Source organism: Sceloporus undulatus, chromosome 6, assembly GCF_019175285.1.
Source record: "Sceloporus undulatus isolate JIND9_A2432 ecotype Alabama chromosome 6, SceUnd_v1.1, whole genome shotgun sequence".
NCBI classification, from domain to species: Eukaryota; Metazoa; Chordata; class Lepidosauria; order Squamata; family Phrynosomatidae; genus Sceloporus; species Sceloporus undulatus.
In genome coordinates, this window is record NC_056527.1 from 116,876,645 (window position 1) to 116,891,108 (window position 14,464).

Consider the following 14,464-nt stretch of genomic DNA (forward strand, 5'->3'; position numbering starts at 1 on the left):
GTCATGGCTCCATGCTATTTAATTTTGGGAATTGTAATTGTAGTAAAAACAATGTTTTGGTGCCATGGCAGTTAAAGTGATATCAAACCGGCTTATTTTTGCAGTGCAGAGGCAGCCCTAGCCTAACACAGGATCTGCATCTTGGAACAAATGTGCAACTAGTAAAATAACAGCCAATAGCCTAGGCCTCATTCCCACTACCTTTTAAACCAGATTGCAAATCGGTTTGAACTGGTTTAAATGATCATGATTCGCACTTGAACCAAATCGCTGAAGCTATTTGGAGAGGGGGGGGGACATACACTACTAGACCCATTTAACCCATGTCTTTTTGATGCTGATTTTTTTCTGCATCTTTTTGGATAAATTGATTCTGCGCAAGTGTGAACAAGATGCAGATCGAAATTGATTTAAATTTGCCCTTTGGCCGGCTGGAGCTGGTCCATTTTGAATCAATTCATTCATGAATGTGAACCACAAGTGGGTTATGTTACAGGGGGGAAATGCAATCGAGGCATATGTAGAGTGAACCACGCTCCGTTGTCAAATCGATCCATTGATTCAGATCGCAGACAATCTCTCTGGTAGAAAAGGCTGAAGAATAGGCACCTTTTATACTGAGGTGGGCAAGTGCAGTGGTTGGGAAATGGAATTCCAGTCTCGATGAATGGTTGCAAAAGCTGGACAGTAAGGACAGCAGACAGGAGGAGAATCAGCTCATTTGAAATGTGGTGTTCTTGTTGAATACAAAGATCAAGCTGAGTCTCTTATGCTCACTTGCAGAAAAAGACTGCTTATGCATAAGAAATTATGCTAAGATCTTGAAAAACGTGGATAAGAGATCCCTGTGGAGTCCAAAGCTTTGTGTTGTTTTCTGTTGAAAATCTAGGCTCCCCTATACAGCAACATACAGATTCCGGACCTCATCTTCCACTTATCGTGGTTCCATCTCAGTTCCATCAGTTCCACACAAAAATACTTGGGAGAAACTGCACTTCAGTTCTTCCGTTGATGTCCTTTCAGGAACTGGGTCTCCGTTTTCCAGCGGTATCCTCAGCCCTGCTCTAACATTATGGCCCCAACGTCATTCGTATTTGGAGAGACCCAGCAGGCAGGCCCTATAAGCCCAGCAGCCCCAAGAATGTCCCGTGGGCACTGGCATCAAAAGTGGCATTGAATCGTGGGATGCGCAGGGTCAAGCGGTCTCCATGCTGCAAGTGGAAGATCCCTAGGAGGTAAGCCGAAAAGGGTCAGCAGAGAGAAAGGGACCGAGGAAACCTCTACAGCCTTTCACTCAAAAATCCCAGATTCTAATCGACTCACATGGTTTTCAAGTGTTTCTACAACAGAAGTCCTCTATGTTTTATCAGTAGAAGGTGCTTTCACACTTTATGCAGTCATAGCACCATAATACCACTTCAGCTGTAATGTCTGCATTTTGTTGTTTGGGGCAGCACTAGAGCTCTCTAGATGACAATTCTAAATACCCCTCGCTAAACTGCAAATCCCAAGCAGTTAAAGTGGAACAATAGCACTATAATTGTGTGATGTGAAAGGGCCAATTAAAAATGTCTGATTTCAGCACAGGTTGAGTTTCTCTTGCCTGAAATGCTTGGGACCAAACGTGTTTTGGATTTTAGGTTTTTATTTATTTGTTTGTGTGTTTGTTTTGGATTTTGGGATACCTGTATTTGCATATGCATACGTAATAAGGTATCTTGGAGATGGGACCCAAGTCTACAGACAAAATTCATTTATGTTTCATAACATCTTATGCGTATAGCCTGAAGGTAAATTTATACGTCATGATTTTAATATTTTTTTACATGAAATAAAGTTTGTATATCTCTATCTATCTGTCTATCTAATCTATCTATCTCATTTGATTAATAATGAATAACTTAATTCTGGAATTCAAAGACAGCCTGTCTCTATCAGTACGAAAAGGAATTTCGTAGCACTGTTGAGAATAACTGAGAGAAAGGGGTTGGTAACATAAGCTTTCGTAGACCAAGGGTGCACCTACACCATAGAAGTAAAGCAGTTTGACACCACTTTAAGTGCTGTAGTTCCATCCTACAGAAACCTGGGATTTGTAGTTTTACAAGGTCTTTAGCCTTCTCTGCCAGATTGCTGGTGCCTCACCAAACTACAAATCCCATTATTCCATAGGATGAAGCCACAACAGTTAAAGTAGTGCCAAACTGCATTATTTCTACAGTGCAGATGCACCCCAAGTCTGTTTCATCAGATGAATGAAGTAAAGTGCTTAGAGACAGGTATTTATGTCCATGAATTAGCAGATGTGTGTGCGTGTGTGAGACAGAGTGTGTGTGAATGAATGCACTACACACTTCTTCCTCTCAATTAGTCCTAAAAGTGCTACAGTATCCCTTTGTATACAGTATTAATTCAGGAATTAAAGGGATATTGTACAATTAATCAACTATGCTTCGGAAATTAATAAGTGTCCCCCTTTTTGTTAGAAAATCTCTAATTTAATTGACAGCTTGTTGCGTGTCTTCAAGACCTTTCAGAAGAGGTCTCAGGTTCAGAGATTAACTTGCCAAGGTCACCACGAGGTTTTCCATGGCTAAGCAAGGATTTGAACCCTGCACTCCTAGAGTCCTATTCCCAAAATTCAAGCCCCATCACCATGCTGGCTCTATTAGCTCACTGGATTCAAACCGGTCAGTTCTTCCAGGTGGCTGGATTCAATGGTTCCTCCTCTCACCTCCACTGTAGCAACTGTTGTACGCTTTTCCTGGGTGCGCAGGCATGCTTTGGACACAGCGGAACAAGATTTGATCTGGCCGCCCCACAGCCAGCCTCCGCAACACCTGCCCCATTGTAAAAGCGGGGTCATGGAACAAGACCTAGGCAGGAGGAAAGAGAGAGCATTAGTTGCTCCACAGTATCATAGAATCATGGAGCTGGAGGAGATCCTAAAGGCAATCTAATCCAACCCTATACTGCCATGCAGGAATGCACCACCAAAACACCCCTGACAAATGGCCATCCAGGCCTCATCCATACTGGGGAAATAACTCTTCCTGCCTCCATGCTATGGAATTCTGGGAACTGGAGTTTGTTGTGGCCCCAGTCATTTATTACTCAGTCGCGTCCAAGTTGAGTCATTGACGTGACTTGACTCCAAATTGGCTCGAGTTGATGGGAGATTATCACATGGGGATGAGATAAGGATTGGATCGCTCCCTGTCCTTATCCCATCTTTGACTGCGATCCCACAAAAGGCTTTCAGATAGCAGTGCTATAGTCCCATCATTGAAGTAGCACTGCATTAACACGAATTCCCATTAATGCAGAATGCCGGGCAATGCGCTTCAATGATGGGACAATGACAGGACCTGCGCAACGTCATTTGAAAGTCTTTCATGTGATCGTGGTCAATCGTGCTTTCTGGATGGGATAATGTCCGGATATGTGTGATCTCGTGTGGAAAAGTATGTTTTGTCCCCCATCTGATAATCTTCTATATTACTGGTTAAGGGTGTTATACCCTGGTTCTAGTGCTGAATGTGCCAGACAACATTCAGTCTGTTTGCACCAGAATTGAGGTTTTGGCCATGCTTCATCCAGACTCTCCTCAGAGAACACATGAGGAGGCACGATTTTGGCTCATGTGGACAAGGCCTCTGTGGCCTGGGATGCTCCGTTCTTTCAGTGCCTCTCACCTGACTGTAAACAAAGTAAAGCCCCGTGTGCTTCACCACAACTTCCGTGCCGCTCAGTTCCAGGGACCGGCCTTGTTGGAGGAAGGGTTCCCACCAGATTTCTGTCTCGCTCTCCTCATCTGTGGGGTTGGCAAGAAGACAGTGGTTATATTTTAATCTGTATTTGAAACCTACCTGCAGATCACCCAAAGCCAATCAGCTATCTTATATATATTTTTCCCTTCCATTTGTAAGCATGACCTCTGGAATGATGGATTTGTAGTTCACTGGGATACCAGATTGGTGAGGCAGAGACACAGACTAAAGGTGGAGATTGGCAGGCAGGTCTCTTCAAAGCGACTAAAACCTTTCTCTTCTGGCAGGCCTTCCCTGGGTGATAACCGCCCAGAACCGATTCCATCTGTCCTTCCTATTATATCTCCTCGTCATTTGCGGATTGTAGAATAATCCTGGAGTGTTGTATTGTTATATATTTTAATCATGTTTTATGTTAACTTTATAGTTTGGGAGGGAGGGCTGGGTCAGGGTTTTGTGGGTTTTATTGTTTTTATATTGTGTATCACAAACTCTGTTGTTACCCGCCTCGATCCCCAAACGGAAGAGGCAGGATATAAGTAAATATTTTATTATTTATTATTATTCAGATTTGGAGAGGTGCCGCCATGGAAGGAGATGTTTCTGACTTCTAAAAAATGCGGGCTGAGCATGGCTGGGACCTGGGCTGGTGGCAATTAGGCAGCGATTTAGTATGCAATAACCCTCCATGCTGTGTCCTGGCTCCAGCCTTTTAACGTTTGTGCAATAAGCTCCAAAGATAGAGGAACCCTCTCCAGTTTTCCTTCCAGCAACCCTATTTGCTGCATTGTTTTAACTGTCCTGTTTTTCAACTGCTTTCTAAGCCCTTCAGCCATGCTGGGTTGGAGATGATGGGCTTTGTAGTCCAGTATAACTGGAATGGGCCCACTCCAAGGAGGAGTAACACTTTTGAGTACTTTTGAAGAAAAAGGAGGAGGAGGAGGAGGAGAGGAAGAGGAAGAAGACAGAGCAGGGCCAAAGGCTTACTCACAATTACTTGAATGACGGGCAGGAGTCAAATGGAGGACAGACTGCTTTCCTGGAGGGAAGATAAGGAAGAAATGCACTCTGTAATATTTGGTCAAGCTGTTAATACCTTCTCCCCTCTCCAAATATCCTCCCTATTACCACCCAGTTCTCATTCTGAGATCCTTCTTTGGCATCATTGGCCTGCATCAGATTTTAACTGCCTACAGCTGAAGTTCTCTTAGGAAGACGCAGGACAAAATCAGGGGGAAATGTGCTGGGAATTAACAAGGGAAGAGGCAGAGGACAGGATCTTGTCCTTCAGACTCAGGCAAAAGCAAAGTGCTGCAGCTTCTCCTGGCTTGTCTGAGAATAAGTTTTGGCATTCTGAGGCACACTCACTTATGTCCCAGTTTTCACCTGCAAAATGTTGGAGGGTATTTTATTTATTTACTTACTTACTTATTTATTTATGGGATTTGTTTACATATATGTCCTGACTCCTGTTCCTCTTGCACAAGATTTACAGACAGTGACTGCATAATTAGTAAGAAAACCACAGGAGAAGGAAGGAACTGTCCTTCACCTCTGGTAGACTTGCAAGAAGGCAAAAATAGCTTGGTCTGAGATGTATATTCAAATTTTTTTAAAGGTGGATAAGTTCAATGTCACCAGAAATGTTTTTGTTGGGTGTTTTTGACAGCTGAAGCGGGATTCATCTGCTCCAGTTCTGCAGTGTGGCAAGTCTAACAAATACAGAAAGCACACAAAGTTTCATGAGATTGCTCCCTCCGACTGTGAGCACCATTGAAAGTGGACCCAGCCTTGAAATCTGGGAATCTTAGATGGAACATATTAATGTTCCAAATTCTTCACCTGAATTCTTTTTGCGATGGATGCTGCAGACAGACAGACAGAGGTATAAAAGGGGAAAAGAGAGAGGGGCATAGCTGCTCAGTATTTATCCTAATTACATTCTGGTAGAGCAGGCCAATCCTATAAGTCCTAGTGTAATAGTTAGGATCCAGACTGCTGCCTGTGTCTTCTATTGGAGTCTGAGAAGCAAGAATCCATGTGCCTTATTTTCAACCATTAATTTCGCTACCATTATCTTCATCTGTGTTTATGCTTAGTATGCAAAGGGATCTTGCAGCACCTTTGAGACTAACTGATGAAACAGAGAAGCTGGTAGGAAGAGCTTTTGTAGATTTGAGCCTACATGCATCTGAGGAAGTAGACTCAAGTCTAAAAATTCTCATGCTACCACCAACTTCTTTCTTTCAGTTATTTGTCTCAAAGGGACTACAAGAACCCTTTGCATACTGATTTTCCAGACCAACACAGCTATATGTCTTGATAGTTATACTTGGAAGCTGCCCTGAGATTGGGGACTCAGGGCATTTAACAAATTAAAAAATCAGCTAAAGATATGAAATGCAGTGGTTCCCTGACTTTGGGCCTCCAGATGTTTTGGACTCCAGCTCCCAGACTTCATGATTGTTGACCAAGCTGACTGGGCTTTCTGGGAAGTGAAGTGCAAAACATCTGAAGGACGAAAGTTTGGAAACCACTGTATCAGAGTTACAATAAGTTGTCATAAGAAGAGGTTTGCTAGACCAGGCTGAAAAGCCACCTGAGCCAGCATCCTGGTTCCTTCAGTGGTCTGCCAGATGTTTATGGGAATCCTCCAAATCAGTGATTTCCAAACTCTGCTCCTCCAGATGTTTTGGACTTCGGCTCCCAGAATTTCTGACTGTTGGCCAAGCTGGCTAAGGCTTCTCTGAGTTGAAGTCTAAAGTTCTCGGAGGACCAAAGTTTGAGAGTTTATCACATGAAGGAGATTGGGAATTTATCCTGTGAATATCCCGGGAAAATCACATAATTACGCGAAATGATTTCACATGACATTGCACAAACCCCACCATTAAACTGGTCATAAAGAAGCATTAACACACATCTTTTTACTTTCGGGGTTTCAGCAATGCATTTCCAATATCACTTTATTTGCACAATTGTGTGTGATAATAATTTGTGCAATTACTTGCCGTTTGCACTTGATTTGCAGGATGTGTTAAATGAGCTTTAATCTCTCTTTAATGCCAAAATTAGCCCCCGAGGGATAAACTCCTATGGATTTAAAAGGCTGGTTTTTCTTCCTTAGTAGCCGTTGCCCTATTCTGTTTGCCCAGGTCTTGGTTAGCTTGGGGCAAAGCTTGAGGGGAAAGTTACTTTGGGGGGCATGAGGCAGGGACGTAGCCAGGATTTTAGGAAGGGGGGGTCCAGACTAAGTGCCACCATTATAATGGGGCTTGGGTGCGGCAGCGCAGCAGCACACACCATTCATTTTTCTAATGGAAGGGGGGGTCCGGACCCCAAGAACCCCCCCCCTTGGCTACATCTCTGCATGAGGATTCCCAGAATTGTCATCCCCACAAAAGTAACTTTTCCTTCAAGCGCTGCTTTGGGGTTTGGAGAAGGTGCCTCTTCCACAGCTGCCCACTCACTGCATTGGCGTTGTTGTTCGTGCGACGTCCTTGTCACCTCCCTTTTCCTTCTTTCCAGGGGGGCAGGGGACTTAAATTTCAAAACAGGGGGCCCCAGAAAATCGCCAGGCCTCTGAAACCAAAAATTGGAAAAGAATTATAGGGCCTTTTCCACCCGGTTCCTGTCGGTCCCCCAAACCCAGACCTCTGAGCACATACAGTAATTCCTCTCATTGCTTCTTGCAAAGAACAGAACAGCTAGGCATTTTATTTGTTAATTTCACAATGAATCGTGTGCCACATGTTATAGACAGATTGATAGCCCTTTAAAGCTGGTTGGATTCTAGTTCCCATCAGCCCCAGCCCAGGTGCCAAATGTTTGCGGATGATGGGAGTTGTAGTGACCCCCACGGATTCAAACCTGAGACTAAGGGATAGCTCTTGGTGATATATGGCTCTGTTGTTTATCTGTTCATTGTTATTGTTCCCTGCCTCAATCCATGGGGAGAGGTGGGTAAGACATTATCATCATCATCATCATCATCACCACCAAGCATTATAGATTAAGTACCAAAGAAGACAGTTGCTCACTGCTTGTCAAACGCATACAGAGAAAGAGACAGATCAGATTTTCCTGTTTGGAAATTTAGGGAAACCCACTGGCTGACCTTAGGCAAGTCACACTCTCTCAGCTTCAGAGGAAGGCAAAGGCAAACCCTCTCTGAAGAAACTTGCCAAGAAAACCCCTTGATAGCTTTGCCTTAAGGTTTCCATAAGTCGGATATAATGAGAAGGCACACAACAAGAACTACTACACACTGAAGGAATAATGCAGTTGAACACTACTTTAACTACCACGGCTCCATCTTACAGAATCTTGGGATTTGCCATTTTGTACCAATTCATGAGTCCTGCTTTCCACGCCAAGCCAAATCTTTTAGAGATTAATTTGAGAGGAAAGGTTGCCAACTTTTAAAAACCCAACCGCTCCTGTGCTTTTAACAGCATCCTGATGGAGAGGAAATATGTCCAATGCAACATTCCCCCCCCCCTAGTTAAAGAGGATGTTGAATCAGCTTCAATCCCCCTTTCAGGATGGTTTTGTAGACAAGCACAGCAGCAGGGCCAGGAGGGAGACGCTGGCAACCTTGCCCAGCTGTCGCTGCAGAAAGTAGCAGCTGCTTTCTGGCCTGTGAAAAGAGGAAATTTCTAATCTGTGTCTTGCGGCAGCGCTGCTTCCGTTTTACACATTAAATGATGTTTTGTGTGCGGTTTGTTTGCTTTTCTCATTTTTATTCTGCAGAGCAATAAATGAACAGGAAGTTCAAAAGGGAAGCTGATGAGAAAGTAAGGAGAAGCCATGGCTGGAATAAAAGCTGGCTTTGTCCTCCTTACAGGACTTAAAGGCGGGGCAAGGTGGGAGGAATGGGAAACCCTACAAGAAAGCCAGTGCCAAAGTCCAAAACTCAGTCCTAACATTTATAACATCAGTGTGCTTTTGAGCATGTGCAGAGTGCACATCCTTCTGCCACGCACAAATTAAGGACATCAATCTGTTTTAACACTGTAATCATTTAATCCTATTTTAATTCCCACTTTTGTGTGTTTTTTTTTTCAATTGTACTGTTCTCTTCAATTGTAAGCCACTCTGAGTCCCAAAAATGAGGAAAAGGTAGGCTATAAACAACAACAACAACAAATTCTTACACTTTGAGCATGTGCAGAGTGCACATCCCTCAGCCACAAATGAATTAAGGACATAAATCTGTTTTAATATTGCAATACACTCGTCCCTCCACTTTTATGGATTTGTTTCTTTGCTGATTTTGCAGATTTGATTATTCACAGATGTTATTAATATGTTCTCTCTAGGAATCACTAGGTCCTCCAGCACAACTCTATGATTTAACCAGAAGTTGCACCGAAGGACCTACAGATTCCTAGAGAGGTGTTCCCTTCGATAAAAGCATAGTGTTTTTGTTATTTGTGGTTTTCCCACGTTCACCGGGGTCCTAAACCCGAGCGAATGGGGAGGGAAGAGTGTCATTTAATTCTATTTTAATGCTTACTTCTGAATGTTCAACAATGCTTGAACTGTCAGAGAGGCAGGATAAAAATAAATTATCATTATTATTATTATCCCAAGATTTGTAGTTTTGTGAGACAGTTAGTCTTCTGTGCCAGAGAGCTCTGGTGCCACAACAAACTACAAATCCCAGGATTTCCATAGCATTGAGCCATGACCATTAAAGCAGTGTCAAATTGCATTATTTCTGCAGTGCAGATTAGACCTAAGGCTTGTCAGGAGGGGAGCAGGTGCCATCCACTCTGCCCATGCTCAGGGTCCTGCTTATTTTCCAGTTGCCTCAGCCTCACAGTTCATTTTCAGAGGGACAGGATCCCTGAGAGGCATGCATGCATTGCTGTTGTTGTTCTTGTTGTGTGCCTTCAAATTGGTTCCAATTTATGGCAACCCCAAGGTTACCATGTTGTGCAGTTTTCTGGGCAAGATTTGCTCAGCAGGGTTTTCTCCATTGCCTTCCTCTGAGGCTGAGAGGGTGTGACTTGTCCAAGGTCCCTCCATGGGTTTCTATGGCCAAGTGGGGACTTGAACCCTGGTCTCCAGAGGCATAGTCCAACGCTCAGACCACTCCACCACACTGGTTGTGTATTTGCACCCACAACACTCCCTCACAGGTGCTTTAACTCGGATTAACTTGTGGGGTTTCCTGATTCTTCCCTGCTTCCCCTGGCCTCTAGACGGAGTGGTTCCTGGAAATGCTGCAATGCTTGGACCTGTTCCCAGGCGGGATCTGGAGCCGGCTGAAAGACAAGGGAGGCCAGATTCATACTGCAGCCAGAGTCGGGGAAAAGAAAGTTAAATCCGACATCTGGGAAACCACAAGGGAAAGGAATGTGGCCTGGGATGTTCTGCAAATTGGGGAGGCAGGAAGTGAAGAAAGATCCATGTTTCACAGGGAAGGGCAGTGAAGAGAAATCGGTTTAGTCCCCAGCATGATCTCCCCAAAACTCAGAAAGAAATTGTATGCATGCACACACAAGCACACATGGGCTGCATCAATGTTATTGTGCCTTCAAGTCATTTCCAACTTGTGGTGACACTAAAGCAACCCTGTTATGGGGTTTTCTTGACAAGATTTGTTCAGAGCGGGTTTGCCATTGCCTTCTACTGAGGCTGAGAGAGTGTGACCTGCCAGAGGTCACCCAGTGGGTTTGATACCCAAGTGGGAAATCAAACCCTGGTCTCCAGAGTCATAATCAATGCTCAAACCACTATGCCATGCTGGCTCTTAGCTGCATTTATACTGCAGAATTAATCCAATGTGCTTTAACTCCCATGGCTGAGTGCTTGAAATCCTGGGATCTGTCATTTGTTGTGGCACCAGAACTCTCTGGACCTGGACTATCCCATAGAACTACAAATCCCAGGTCTCCATAGCATTGAGCCGTGGCAGTTAAAGTGGTGCCAAACTGGATTATTTCTGCAGCGTAGATGCCTCCATGGACACACATTCTGTTTCTTACAGGGGCCAGAAATTAAGATGATAGCTTCGGCTCTTCCTCATCTCCATTTTTCCATGGAGGGGAGAGTTCTGGTTTGGATCTGGGTTTAGTCCTGGTTCTGGCTGGGATCTGGGTTTAGCTCTGGGCTTCACTAGGTGTTTGTTTTTGGATGGGGTGCTGCCAAAAACTGATACATGTTACTGCTATAGCATGAGTTTTATTAGCAGTTAAAGATGCTGCAGATGGTACCCAGCAGAGAAGCATCCCAACCTCTTCACTAATAGGATCCAGCATCCTTTCACAATGGTAAAACTGGACCCCTGGCTGACAATCCAGTTTCCTGTGGCTGGCATAGGGCTACTCTCCTGGGCAAGGCTGATGGAAGAGGGGCACCCAAGGGGTATATATTGCCCCTTGGGATCTTCTGGGGTTTGGTTCCAGGACCTCCATGGATACCAAAATCCATGGATGCTCAAATCCCATTAAATGTGATGACATAGTAATTCGGGGTTCCTCATATACAATAGCAAAATCAAGCTTTGTTTTTTGGAATTCATATATATATATATTAAAATATTTTCAAACCATGGGTACTTGAATTCGTAAATATAAAAATCCGTGGATACAGAGGACTGACTGTATAGTGCAGAAGCAAAGAAAGAAGACCAAAGTGTGCAAGTATGACCCATTTCTCCCCACCCCAATAATTATCAGAATATAATAAAGAGGTTAGTTACAGAGGAAAATGCACCCCAATTGTAAAGCCAATAATGCAAATTAGGAGAACCAATGTGGTGTTGTGGTTTGACCATTGTTGGACCATGAGTCTGGAGACCAGGATTCAAATCCCACCTCAGCCATTCAGACCCACAGGGTGCCTTTGGGAAAGTCACACTCTCTCAGCCTCAGGGGAAGGCAATGGCAAACCACTTCTGAACATATCTTGTCCAGAAAATCCTGTGACAGGGTCGCCTTAGAGTTGCCATAAAAGGATTTGAAGGCACGCAACAACACAAATACAATTATCTGATGATTTTATTATCTGTTCTGACTATTTTGTTTTATTCTGCATTATTTGTGCATGTGTGTACTTCCTTGTATTTCAGTATTGTATTTTAGTACTTTACATTTTTTGAATACAGTAGCTATAAATTTTCTATTCTGCAAATGTTTGTCAAGCGTCTTGTACATGGGTGGCGCTATATAAATAAATGATAATACGTAATAGTAATAATTAACTGCACCACTAAACATCTGTAAACATTTGGCTGTGATGCTAAGAAGGACTCCAAACCCAATCTGCTTTGTGTCAGAGGCCCAACTCACTACAGAGAAGTTTGGTCATAGTGGAGTTTATCACACAAAGGAGATTGGGCATTTATCCTGTGAATATCCCAGAAACAAATGTGTGATTATAAGAAACAATTTCACATGACGTCGCATTAAAGTGGTCACAAAGAAGCATTTACACACATCTTTTTACTTTCGGGATTTCAGTGATAATGCATTTCCGATATCACAATTACTTGCCATATTTGCTTTATTTGTGGGATGTTTTAAATGCACTTTAATCCCTAATGCCAAGTTTAGCCCCAGTGTGATAAACTTGAGTGTTTCCTGTTGCTTTGTGAGAGCTGGGTGCTGTGCTCTCCAACACTGGGAAAATGCACTCTGCACATTCTCAGGAATATTTTTGCTTGGCCTGTGAACAGGTTCCAAACCTAGAACTTTGAAATTAAACTTTTTATGATACTTACCTTAGTCTGTTTTAACATGAAACCAAGACATGGACACACATTTTGTTTCTTACAGGGGCCAGAAATTAAGATGATAGCTCATTCCTCATCTCCATTTTTCCATGGAAGGGAGAGTTCTGGTTTGGATCTGGGTTTAGTTCTCCCACCCAGGTATCTCCCAGCCACCATCTACTACTAGGTTGTATTGTCTCCCATCCCACCCTTCTGGATTCTTCCCTCTTGCACTCTGTTTTTGCTCTTACCTGTTGTAGTAGCGAGTTCCTCTGTTCTCCCGTCTTGGCCACCAGTTTTCCTTGCAGCTGCGCCAGCTCTCCTCGCAACATGGCCAGCTGGCACTGGATGCTGACCAGTGTGAGCAGGCAGGCCATTCCCAGGGCTACTCCTACCACCCAAGTGGCATGCAAGAAAGAAGGTGCTTGAATGGACCGCCAAAAATTAGCCATAAAACCTGGAGGAGAAGACGGTGGAGATGGAGGTGCAGGCGCAGCTGGACCTAACATGGTCTTGTAGGTGCCAAATGCTGCATTGGCAGGGATTTGGCTTAAATGACCTCTTGGCATCCCGTCCTCCCTTTCTATGATTCTTCTGGAAGATCCTCAGTTCTTGGTCTTTCGGTATCTGCAACTCCTGGACCGTTCTGACACCTCAAAGAGAGTTTCCTTTCCCCAAAGTTGGAGAAAGGGACCAAGGCAGTGTCCTGCCAACCCACCCACTTTTATTTTCCCCAGAAAGATCCTGGGACTTTTGGCTTTGCTAAACTAATCTCTTTCCGCCTTTTTTCCTGGCTAGAATTTCCCAGGCCTGAAAGTTTCCACTGGTTCCTATGCCCTCCTAACATCGCTCATGAGTCATAGTGCCAGGCCCTTGGCACATCCAGCCCCATAACCTGGCCTTTACAAAGGCAAAGGAAACCTCACTCCATCTGGTTCCTTGACCCACTCCTGTGGTCCCGATCCTTCTCTTTTTCTTTGGCCTAAATGGATACAAGGAAATGCCCTTGTCCCACTGGAAAGGGCCACCTCATCTGGACATGGGGCTGGCTTTCTCGCTTGGCAGCAACTGAGGCAGTGCCAATGAAAGCTGGGGGCGGTTGTGCAAGAAATTGAGGAAGCTATTCACACACAGCCCATCGCAAGGGCCAGCTCTGCCCGCCCAGCATGGAGGGCAGCCAACTGCAGAGTGGTGTTCAGCTTCACAAATCTAGTGCCGAACAAAGTGTGTGTGTGTGTGTGCGCGTGCGTGCGTGCGTGCGTGCAATTGCTTGCCAGATCCAAAGGGTAGCCTGGCAAGTCACCAGTCACTGGATGCTGTCTCTTTATAAATATTATTTTTTGAGCCTGACTTCCCTATACATACTCAAGCTTCGGAACGGATGAGTTGGAAGGGGAACTCCAAAGGCCATGCAATCCAACTGCAAGAGCATCCCGGACCCAGGAGTGTGGATATGCAGCCCTCTCTCCGGTTTGATGGCATTTTAAATTCCATGGCTGAATGCAATGGAATACTGGGATTTTTAGTTTAGTGGGGCACTAGAGCTCTCTGACAGTGAAAGCTAAATAACTCACAAAACCACAAATTCCAGAATTCTGTAACACTGAGTCGTGGCATTTAAAGCGGTGTCAAACTATAGTGCTTTATTTCTGCAGCCTCAGTTTCAGAAAGTTGCTTTTGGGGATGACATCCCTCAGAATCCCCCGCAAACTTGCAAAAGTATCCTTAAGGGACTGTAACTTCCAAGATCTCTCTAGATTATAGATTGCTGTCACCTGTCATATCAATATAAAACAATCTTTAAAACAGGAGATGTTTCCGCTCTATTTCATACTCTTGAGAGGCAGTGAAATGCAGTGATGGGAGTAAGGACAAGGATTCTGTGGCCATCCCAGTTGTGGTTGGACTCCGACTCCCATTTGCCCCAGCCAGTGCTGCCAAATCAAGTCCAACATGTGGATGGCCTGCCATT

At 44.2% G+C, this 14,464-nt stretch overlaps 1 protein-coding gene across 1 annotated transcript in view; it reads right to left on the reverse strand.

The window, feature by feature from the left end:
• Positions 1-396: 396 nt before the first annotated feature.
• The window catches only part of LOC121933940, a 35,051-nt gene continuing 20,983 nt past the window's right edge, over positions 397-14,464 (reverse strand). Inside the window, exons 8-13 of the mRNA XM_042473920.1 lie at positions 12,744-13,086; positions 7,241-7,352; positions 4,762-4,809; positions 3,696-3,814; positions 2,735-2,876; positions 397-1,228 (exon numbers count right to left, since the gene is read on the reverse strand). Of these exons, the coding sequence (XP_042329854.1) occupies positions 1,119-1,228; positions 2,735-2,876; positions 3,696-3,814; positions 4,762-4,809; positions 7,241-7,352; positions 12,744-13,086 (874 nt within the window). The 3' untranslated portion in view covers positions 397-1,118. The remainder of the gene's footprint in view (positions 1,229-2,734; positions 2,877-3,695; positions 3,815-4,761; positions 4,810-7,240; positions 7,353-12,743; positions 13,087-14,464) is intronic.